This window comes from Haematobia irritans, chromosome 4, assembly GCF_050003625.1.
Source record: "Haematobia irritans isolate KBUSLIRL chromosome 4, ASM5000362v1, whole genome shotgun sequence".
NCBI lineage: Eukaryota > Metazoa > Arthropoda > Insecta > Diptera > Muscidae > Haematobia > Haematobia irritans.
In genome coordinates, this window is record NC_134400.1 from 175,871,863 (window position 1) to 175,883,658 (window position 11,796).

Here is an 11,796-nt window from a genome sequence, read left to right on the forward strand (position 1 = left end):
CTTGAAACTACCGGCAACTCTCTTTGTCGTCTCAGCGGCTTCCGGTTTTCGATTTCCCCCCGATCCAGACTTCCTGGCTGTCGACAAACGTTCCCCAAACACTTTAATTACATTTGTAACGGTTGATTTGGCAACTTTTAGCGATTTTGCCAGCTTTGCGTGCGAGTAGCTCGGATTTTCGCGATGCGCGAGCAAAATTTTGATACGCTGCTCTTCTTGCTTGGACGGCATTTTGACAACTGAAGAGTGAATTCCAAAACCAAAATAGGAGCAACATTCTACACACACACACACCTTCAAAATGAGGGGTGTTCAGGTTTTTTAAATACAAAATTGAAAGAAATACGTCAAGTTTATATTGACCAAATTTTGATCGTATCACCCTTTAAACACCCAATGACATGCAGGTCCCTTGTCATTGGGTTAAATATAGAATAGGGAAGCACTCATTGATAAGATAGAAGTTCACCACTTTTGGTGTCACAATGGACTGAATCGTCTAAGTGAACCTGAAATAACGGACTGCCACTATACCCCACTATACCCTACCTACCGCCACCGTGGTGCAATGGTTAGCATGCCCGCCTTGCATACACAAGGTCGTGGGTTCGATTACTGCTTCGACCGAACACCAAAAAGTTTTTCAGCGGTGGATTATCCCACCTCAGTAATGGTGGTGACATTTCTGAGGGTTTCAAAGCTTCTCTAAGTGGTTTCACTGCAATGTGGAACGCCGTTCGGACTCGGCTATAAAAAGGAGGTCCCTTGTCATTGAGCTTAACATGGAATCGGGCAGCACTCAGTGATAAGAGAGAAGTTCACCAATGTGGTATCACAATGGACTGAATAGTCTAAGTGAGCCTGATACATCGGGCTGCCACCTAACCTAACCTATACCCCACCTAATCTAACCTGTGGTGTCTGTATCAAAACCTGGAGCGATTTAGGCCATCTATGACCTTGACTTGTTTGCAGACAAAAAACTGATGGCTTTAACGTGACCACAGCAGACATACAAGAGTTTCACCCTCATCGAAAAAATATATGGTCGATATTTCAATGTGTTTTAAATAGAATGGCAAACTTCTTACCAGCATCCTATGGTGGTGAGTATAAAGTAACTGCTGCTGTATACACAGACAAAAATTTCACGAACATTTTTCCAATTAAAGTGTTAATTGAGTTTTAAAAAATATTTAATAAAAAATTTAAATGATTCAACATATTTTTTAACTGAAACAATAATCAATCACAAAAATTAATAATATCAATTAATTTCTTAATTGGATCAATTAATTTTTTAATTGTATCAATTAATTTTTTAATTGACTTTCAATTAATTTTTCAATTGACACTATCATTTCTACGATTGAAGACATTTCAATTAAAAATTAATTGGATCAATTAATTTCTTGATTGAAGACAAAAAGTATTTTTTTTTTGTGTGGTGACTCTCAAACTATATGATGCCATTTTGGTAGTTTCAAAGTTCAAAATCTACCTCAATAATGGCGAATATAAATATTCTTTATGTGTATGGATTTATCTCGTATCTCTCTGGGCATTTGCTAGTCCACTAAAGCTTGAAAACCCCCGACCAAAATATGATGAAAGATTAAAAAAAAGTATAAAAATAATTCCAATAATAACACAAATAATTTGTTTTGAATTTTGTATTGCAATCACAGTCAGTTTTTATTCAAATCCATATTCTCTGATTTATTTCTTCAACAAGAGGGGGGCGGCAAAAGGAGTGGCAACTGGAGCAGCAGCATAAGCGGCTGGGAAAGCAGCTGAGTGGGCAATGCTATGGGCATTGTAACTGGAAGCATAGGGAGCCACATATGAGGCACTGCCAACAACAGCAGCAGCAGGTGCAGTATAAGCCAAAGGAGCAGAATAGGCCAAAGGTGCAGAGTAAGCCAAAGGCGATGAGTATGTCAAAGGTGCAGAGTAAGCCAATGGTGCTACAACTCCAGGCTTAGCAGCAACCACAGCCAAGACAGCGAAGAAGCAAACAGCGATCTGTAATTCAAAAACAGAGGATTTATTATTAACGATAAATTTCTGATCTTCATGATCCTTTAGAAACTTACGAATTTGAACATTTTGTTGAGGTTTAGTTTTGGTTGTCTAAATGATTGACAAACTGGAATTGAATACCTATTTGCCCTATGGACTAGACTTTTATACAAAAAAAAGACACACACAAGTAACCACAATGAAGGTAAACACAATTGTTAAATCATGCAAGACACGTTAACGATGGATAGCTGTTGTATTCTAGCACCTTAAGTAAGTTGAATGTCATCTCGTAGAGTTAGTAGATGCTTTTTTTAAGCATTGTATTGAGAACTAAAAAGTTGAGTTTGGGTTTTTTATAAAAAATTTTCTATAGAAATAAAATTTTGACAAAATTTTCTATAAAAATTAAATTTTGACAAAATTTTCTATAAAAATAAAATTTTGACAACTTTTTCTATAGAAATAAAATTTTGACAACATTTTCTATAGAAATAAAATTTTGACAACATTTTCTATAGATATAAAATTTTGACAAAATTTTTAATAGAAATAAAATTTTGCAAACGTAAGATTTTTTGTTTGGTAAAATTTTCTCCAAAGTTTGGTAGATTAGAAGTAGTAAAAAAAAATTTAGTGTATTTTAATTTTACATAATTATAAACACATTTGTATCATGATGCAAATAGTAAAATTGTTTAGTTAAAACTTTCAAAAATGAATGGAAATACATTTTCCTTCATAGTGTGTTCAATTCTTTCTAGGTGAATTTATAAAAAACAAGTTCCTGCGGCCTTTAGTCCAATGACCTCGAGTTTCGAGTGTTGGTTAGTAAGGGAGAATTTTCTACTCTTTAACTCGTTTAGTTGACATTCACACATTTTTTAAGTGACTAAAGTGCGGCTACCAATGTTTAACATGCCATGCATATTTAATCAGATTTTTATTCGCATTATGAAGAGTACGCAAGACGATTTTTTATGCTATAAAAGTCTAGCCCATAGGGCCATAGAGTATTCAATTCAATATTGTCAATCCAAACAATCAAAACTAAACCTCATCACAATGTTCAAATTCGTAAGTTCACTTAAGGACGATGAGGATCAGGAATTCACCACTAATAAAAAAAATCTTCTATTTTTAAATTGTAGATCGCTGTTTGCTTCTTCGCTGTCTTGGCTGTGGCTGCTGCTAAACCTGGTGTTGTAGCTCCATTGGCTTACTCTACACCTTTGGCATACTCATCGCCTTTGGCTTACTCTGCTCCTTTGGGCTATTCTGCTCCTTTGGCTTATACCGCCCCTGCTGCTGCTGTTGTTGGTAGTGCCTCATATGTGGCTCCCTATGCTTCCAGCTACACTGCCCATACCATTGCCCACTCAGCTGCTTTCCCAGCCGCTTATGCTGCTGCCCCAGTTGTAGCAGCTGCTGCTCCAGTTGCCACCCCTTTTGCCGCTCCCCTTTTTTTGAAGAAATAAATCAGAGAATATGGATTTGAATAAAAACTGACTGTGATTGCAATAGCAAATTGGAAAACTATAAATTTAGTTTTTTTTTTTTTTGGTTTGTATTGACGTTCCATAGCAAGGTAACTCACATGAATTATAGTTTTTCTTTGAGTGTATGTCTTGTTTTGGGTAGGTCAAAAAATGGGTTGTATAAATGTTATTCGCATATAATGCTACTTTCGCCGCATACATACCTATCATATTTGTAGGTTTATCTTCCTCACAGAAATTACCCAAATAGAAAAGTCCCTCGGCGAAATGGGTAGCCATTGTGTGGTCTGGTTGGTACACGGATGGACTATTATCGATATGTTTACAGCTACAAAGCAGCTCCAAAGATGTTTTGCCGATAACAAGATCCGCCAACATCGAAATAGCGTCTGTAATAAGAATGAAAAAGTAGTATTTTCGACCTTTTCTAATTGTGGAAAATTGTACTTGGCAACCTTTCGTTTTTTTCTTAAATTTGAAAAGGTCGACTTTCGACTAATGATCTGTACAAAAACAGAATTTTCAATTTTTTCAAATTTATAAAAGTCGGTTTTGGCTTTTTAAAAAATTGAAGAATTATTGAAGTTGTGTGAATTGCGACTTTTTTGTGTAGTTTCAACATAAAAATACCTACATTACTTGCCCTTTTCAATTGAAAGTGGGGTCAGTATTTTGAACCTACAAGGCCGTGTATGGGCGGCTACTTGTTTTTAACTGGATTCCCCATAAAATTTTACGCATTTTAGAAGAAAAAATTGTGTACCTATTGGCTTTAGATAAAAAGTTGTAGACTCCACAATTTGAAATTTCGAAAAAATAAGTATTTACGGCCGTACTAACACCATGTACCAAATTTCAGCTGGATCGAATTAAATTTGCTTCTCTTAGAGCAATCGCAAGCCATATCGGGGGATCGGTTTATATGGGGGCTATACGTAAAAGTGGACCGATATAGCCCATTTGCAATACCATCCGACCTACATCAATAACAACTACTTGTGCCAAGTTTCAAGTCGATAGCTTGTTTCGTTCGGAAGTTAGCGTTATTTCAACAGACGGACGGACGGACATGCTCAGATCGACTCAGAATTTCACCACGACCCAGAATATATATACTTTATGGGGTCTTGGAGCAATATTTCGATGTGTTACAAACGGAATGTCAAAGTTAACAGGTTGGCTGATAAGTCCCCGGTCTAACAAAGAAAAACACATTTTTTTGTCAAAATTCGTTTTTATTATTCAACATAGTTCCCTTCAAGAGCGATACAACGATTATAACAACCTTCCAATTTTGTGATACCATTTTGGTAGTACTCCTTCGGTTTTGCCTCAAAATAGGCCTCAGTTTCGGCGATCACCTCTTCATTGCAGCCAAATGTTTTCCCTGCGAGCATCCTTTTGAGGTCTGAGAACAAGAAAAAGTCGCTGGGGGCCAGATCTGTAGAATACGGTGGGTGGGGAAGCAATTCGAAGCCCAATTCATAAATTTTTGCCATCGTTCTCAATGACTTGTGGCACGGTGCGTAGTCTTGGTGGAACAACACTTTTTTCTTCTTCATATGGGGCCGTTTTGCCGCGATTTCGACCTTCTAACGGTCCAATAACGATATATAATAGTCACTGTTGATGGTTTTTCCCTTCTCAAGATAATCGATAAAAATAATTCCATGCGCATCCCAAAAAACAGAGGCCATTACTTTGCCATCGGACTTTTGAACCGTCTCCGAAGCGTGGAAAGACCACGCTTCGGAGACGGTTCACCGGTCGTGGTCCACTCAGCCGACTGTCGATTGGACTCAGGAGTGTAGTGATGGAGCCATGTTTCATCCATTGTCACATATCGACGGAAAAACTCGGGTGTATTACGAGTTAACAGCTACAAACACCGCTCAGAATCATCAACACGTTGTTGTTTTTGGTCAAATGTGAGCTCGCGCAGCACCCATTTTGCTCAGAGCTTCTGCATATCCAAATATTAATGAATGATATGACCAACATGTTCCTTTGATATCTTTAAGGCCTCTGCTATCTCGATCAACTTCATTTTACGGTCATTCAAAATCATTTTGTGGATTTTTTTTAATGTTTTCGTCGGTAACCACCTCTTTCGGTGGTTACTGCGTTCACCGTCGTTCACCGTCCTCCGTGCTCATTTCACCACGCTTGAATTTTGCATTCTAATCAATTATAGTTGGGGCAGAGTCCGGAAACTCATTATCAAGCCAAGTTTTTCCCTTCAGAAAACATTATTTTATCAAAACACGAAATTCCTTTTTTTTTCATTTTTTTTACAATAACAAAAGTTGCTTTACAAAAGACGCTCTATCTCACAAACTAATTGACTTAGAGACGTCAAATTTTGACACGAATCATTTGAAGGTTGGTACTACATAAAAATAATATGCATTTAATACTAGCGACGCCATATATGTGTCAGACCGGGGACTTATCAGCCAACCTGTTAATTAGTTCAAAAGTTATAAAGGTTTCAATACAAATGTACAATTTATTTAAAAAACAAATTGTTAATTGCCCCAAAAATTTAAATTTTCGTAATATTAAATATTTTACCTAAATTTGAACCGATTTAAAACAAACGTGACACACTTGACGATACTATCAAATATACCACTTGTGCAAAATTTGAAGCAAATCAGATGAAAATCCGGGCTTCTGGGCTCATATAAGTGCATATCGGACGTAAGATATATATGGGAGCTATATCTAAATCTAAACCGATTTCAAGAAAATTCGGTAGGCATAGCTGTTGAAGCGAGTTCAACAGCTGTGTTTGAAATATCATCATCAAGCAGTTCATATTCTGAAGTGCAACGTAACTGCTTTACCGACAGTGAATTATTGTCACGAAGAGCATTATAATTTCACTCAATTTATACTTATGTTTCTTATTTCTTTCATTTTCCTTTATTATTACTACTCACAGTATTTATTGAATTTGTTCTTTATTACAATTATTCTCTTTTACATCGAAAATTTACCGTTTCTAACGGCTCATGCCAATTGTATTTTATATAAATGCATACATTTTGAATTGCTAGTTAGTTAAGTCGTTGAAGCCAAAGGGAGAAGATCACACGGATCCGATCCAAATAAGTCAACCTTAATCTTTCATTTGGGCAAGGGTTTTGGTGACCGTTCCATACGTTTGGAACACTTCGCTTGAATTTCCATTTTGGCGTTGGATTCAAGCGCATCGCTTAACTCAAAGGAAATCAACGATTCGTGTTATAACCCAATAAGAGTGTGGTCATAACACGTCTTTTCAATAGCTAAAATGTTAATTCTACTACCTGTGCAAAATTTCAAGTAAATCGGATTGAAACTTTGGTCTCGAAGTGAAAATTTGGTCTCCAGTGGTCATATGAGTTTAACTTGGGCGGACGATTTATATGGGGGCTATATATAAATCTACGCCGATGTTCACCAAATATAGTACACTGCAAACTTAGAGGAAAATACCTCAGTTTTCACACAAAAAGGAAATTATGTTGATATCTTTATCCGTTCAGAATTATTTCCTAAAAAAGGGATTGGGAACCACTATGTGTATGCGCCAATGTTTTCCAACAGCATCGAAGTAGGGATACAAAAGTCGAAAATCGACTAATCATTTTTTTGTAAATTTTAAATCGACTTTTATTGCAATATCCAAAATCCACCAATCGAACTTTAACGAAATTCGAATTTGAATTGAAAGATGAATGGGATGTTGATTTTTTATGTGGAAGCTGCACCCAACGATCGCAAATCACGACATTGAATTTTCAATAATCGCAAAAGTCGAAAATCGGCTTCTTCAATTTTTTAAAAAGACACACAATCGACTTTTACAAATTTGGAATAAGTAGGAAAGTTGAAAAGTCTACTTTTGTAAAGTGCTTCAGTTGAAAGTCGACAAGTAAAATGTTCCACAATTTAAAAACGTCGAAAATACGTTTTTTATATACCCTCCACCATAGGATGGGGGGTATATTAACTTTGTAATTCCGTTTGTAACACATCGAAATATTGCTTTAAGACCCCATAAAATATTCTGGGTCGTGGTGAAATTCTGAGTCGATCTGAGCATGCCCGTCCGTCTGTTGAAATCACGCAAACTTCCGAACGAAACAAGCTATCGACTTGAAACTTGGCACAAGTAGTTGTTATTGATGTAGATCGGACGGTATTGCAAATGGGCCATATCGGCCCTCTTTTACGTATAGCCCCCATATAAACGGACCCCCAAATTTGGCTTGCGAGGCCTCTAAGAGAAGCAAATTTCATCCGATCCGGCTGAAATTTGGTACATGGTGCTAATATATGGTCTCTAACAACCATGCAGCAATTGGTCCACATCGGTCCATTATTATATATAGCCCCCATATAAACCGATCCCCCGATTTGGCTTGCAGAGCCTCTAAGAGAAACAAATTTCATCCGATCCGTCTGAAATTTGGTACATGATGTTAGTATAAGGTCTCTAACAACCGTGCAAAAATTTGTCCATATCGGCCCATAATTATATATAGCCCCCATATAAACCCATCACCAGATTTGACCTCCGGAGCCTCTTGTAAGACCAAAATTCATCTGATTCAGTTGAAATTTGGTACGTGATGTTAATATATGGCCTCAAACACCCATGCAAAAATTGGTCGATATCGGTCCATAATTATATATAGGCCCCATATAAACCGATCCCCAGATTTGACCTCCGGAGCATCTTGGAAGAGCAAAATTCTTCCCATTCGGTTGTGATGTTAGTACACACAAAAAAATTTAACGAAAAATTTTCCAATTAAAATTTTAATTGAGTTTTAAAAAATATTCAATTAAAAATTTAATTGATTCAACAAATTTTTTAATTGAAACAAAAATCAATCACAAAAATAATAGTATCAATTAATTTTTTTTTATTGGATCAATTAACTTTTTAATTGACCTTCAATTAATTTTTTTATTGATACTATCATTTCTGTGATTGAAGATATTTCAATTAAAAATTAATTGGATCAATTAATTTCGTGATTGAATCAGAAAAAAAAATTTTTTTGTGTGTATGTGGTATCCAACAGCCATGCAGGAATTGATTCTTATCAGTCCATAATTATATATAGCCCCCATATAAACCGATCGCCAGATTTGACCTCCGGTGCCTTTTGGAGAAGCAAAATTCGGTGCCTTTTGGAGAAGCAAAATTCTCTAACAACCATGCAAAAATTGGTCCACATAGGTCCATAATCATTTATAGCCCCCATATAAACCGATCCCGAGATTTTGTTTTGGAGCCTCTTGGAGGAGCAAATTTCATCCGAGTGAGTTGAAATTTGTGCATGACAGTCTTTCGTAGAAGTTTCTACGCAATCCATTGTGGAGGGTACATAAGATTCGGCCTGGCCGAACTTACGGCCGTATATACTTTTTTCATTCTCATAACAATCCCTGCTTGGAAGTAAATGAATCTATTTATCGACAAAACATTTTGGTATCTGCTTTGAAGTTGTGGACATGCAATCATTTGATTCGTAGTTCATCCTTGTATTAAGAGGACCAAGCAATGACTGTCCAGTTCGCCAACGGACTTTTCTATTTGGCTAATTTTTGAAAGTAAACTAAGAACTGCATTTTACAAGTATGGATGCATCGAAAATAGCTATTATATGCGAATAAAATTTATACAGTCCATTTTTGACCTACTCGATACAAAATGTACACTCATAGAAAAACTACAATTCATGTGAGTCACCTTACTGTGGAACGTCAAAAAACAAAACAAAACAAAACAAAATTCATAATTTTCCAATTTGCTATTGCAATCACAGTCGGTTTTTATTCAAATCCATATTCTCTGATTTATTTCTTCAACAAGAGGGGAGCGGCAAAAGGAGTGGCAACTGGAGCAGCAGCAGCTACAACGGGGGCGGCAGCATAAGCGGCTGGGAATGCAGCCGAGTGGGCAATGCTATGGGCAGTGTAGCTGGAAGCATAGGGAGCCACATATGAGGCACTACCAACAACAGCAGCAGCAGGTGCAGTATAAGCCAAAGGAGCAGAATAGCCCAAAGGAGCAGAGTAAGCCAAAGGCGATGAGTATGCCAAAGGTGCAGAGTAGGCCAAAGGTGCAGAGTAGGCCAAAGGTGCAGAGTAGGCCAAAGGTGCTACAACTCCAGGTTTAGCAGCAGCCACAGCCAAGACAGTGAAGAAGCAAACAGCGATCTACAATTTAAAAATAGAAGATGTTTTTTTTATTAGTGGTGAATTCCTGATCCTCATCGTCCTTAAGTGAACTTACGAATTTGAACATTTTGATGAGGTTTGGTTTTGGTTGTTTGGATTGACAATATTGAATTGAATGCCTATTGGCCCTATGGGCTAGACTTTTATACCATAAACAATCGTCTTACACACTTTTCATAATGCAAAAAAACGCTGATTAAATATGCATGCCATGTTAACCATTGGTTACCGCACTTTAGACGCTTAGAAAATGCTAATTTCAACTAAAAGGTTTAGAGGATGGAAAATTATCCATTACTGTCCTACAGCAGAGAACGGCTGCGATATACGGAAACCGACTAGTGTGTTTAGTAAACATCAATATTGGCAATCTTAAAACACCAATTGGTAAAATGACTTTGAACCACTAATATCCAACGCAACCGACGACAGTCGGTATTTTGTGCTATGAGTGTTGGTCTCTCGAAAACATCGTAATAAAACAATCACTTAAATTGGTATTCTCTTCTTTGGTACTCTCTCAATTGTCTTAAGCTAATGTCAACTGGTGGTAGTTGTTGAGTGCAATTACATTTAATTGTATTTATACTACCACACTCGTTTACCGAGCATTGCTAGGTTGCCGATTGGTTTAAAACCGCAAAACACTGCCAACGAACATTGGTATATACTGGTGGTGTTTTTATATCCTGCGCCACACTGTGGAACAGGGTATATTATTATTCTAACTATGCAGTTCAAATTTAGTCAAAATCGGTTCAGATTATATATAGCTCCAATATATATATATGTACACCAGAGTTGGGGAAATATGGTATACTTTTTATACCCTCCACCATAGGATGCACTGAAAAAAAATATTGTCGTGAGGTCAAAGATTTCATGTCTTTAAAATACGAATGCAAATTTTGCTTAGCATAGAAGACGCATTTCTCTAGTATAAAGTTTTTTTCCTTGACCAAAGGTCGATGAACTTTTCAATGAAGTCGTATTGTCCTTATAATTAAGTGATTTGATTTAAAAATGGATATCATAACATGAAAGAAAATATGTTTGGGCTAAGGTCAACTTGACTTTAATAATTTAGAAAAAATCTTTAAATTTAATGAAATTGTCTTTAAATTTGTTGTCTTTTTGCATCTTGACTACAAAGCAAAAAATCGTTCAAATATAGGACATGTTTTTCAACACTTTATTTTAAAGACGTTTTTTACTTGAAACACAGCATAATTTCTACTAGAAGTCGAGTCTTAATTTGGAAAATAAAGTCGTCGTTAACTTGTTTTTAAAGGACTTTGATAGCATATGAAGAAAAAAAGCTGAAAAAGCGAAAAATTAAAATTTGCTTCCTAGGAGCAAGTACACAAACCCCGATTTTAAAAGAGAATTGTGTCTTAAAAGTATCCTTACTTGTATTCTCCGCTTCTTTGGCTCGGAATCAATACCAAATTGTTTAAAGTAAAGACAAAATCTTTGGAACCGGGTATGCTTTTTTTTCAGTGTGGGGGTATATTAACTTTGTCATTCCGTTTGTAACACATCGAAATATTGCTCTAAGACCCCATAAAGTATATATATTCTGGGTCGTGGTGAAATTCTGAGTCGATCTGAGCATGTCCGTCCGTCCGTCCGTCCGTCTGTTGAAATCACGCTAACTTCCGAACGAAACAAGCTATCGACTTGAAACTTGGCACAAGTAGTTGTTATTGATGTAGGTCGGATGGTATTGCAAACGGGCCAAGGGACCCCCAAATTTGGCTTGCGATTGCTCTAAGAGAAGCAAATTTCATCCGACCCGGCTGAAATTTGGTACATGATGTTAGTATGTGGTCTCTAACAATCATGCAAAAATTGGTCCATATCGGTCCACTTTTACGTATAGCCCCCATATAAACGGACCCCCAAATTTGGCTTGCGATTGCTCTAAGATAAGCAAATTTCATCCGATCCGCTTAAATTTGGTACATGGGGTTAGTATATGGTCTCTAACAATCATTCAAAAATTGGTCCATCGCGGTCCACTTTTACGTAT

The 11,796-nt window shown here is 36.7% G+C and overlaps 1 protein-coding gene across 1 annotated transcript; it reads left to right on the forward strand.

Annotated features, from left to right (window-relative positions):
* Positions 1–3,057: 3,057 nt before the first annotated feature.
* LOC142236277 (uncharacterized) lies at positions 3,058–3,544 on the forward strand. Its single transcript, XM_075307545.1, has 2 exons — positions 3,058–3,099; positions 3,174–3,544. The coding sequence occupies exons 1-2, from the start codon at positions 3,088–3,090 to the stop codon at positions 3,498–3,500; spliced, it is 339 nt and encodes a 112-aa protein (XP_075163660.1). The 5' UTR covers positions 3,058–3,087; the 3' UTR covers positions 3,501–3,544.
* The last annotated feature ends 8,252 nt before the right edge of the window (positions 3,545–11,796 follow it).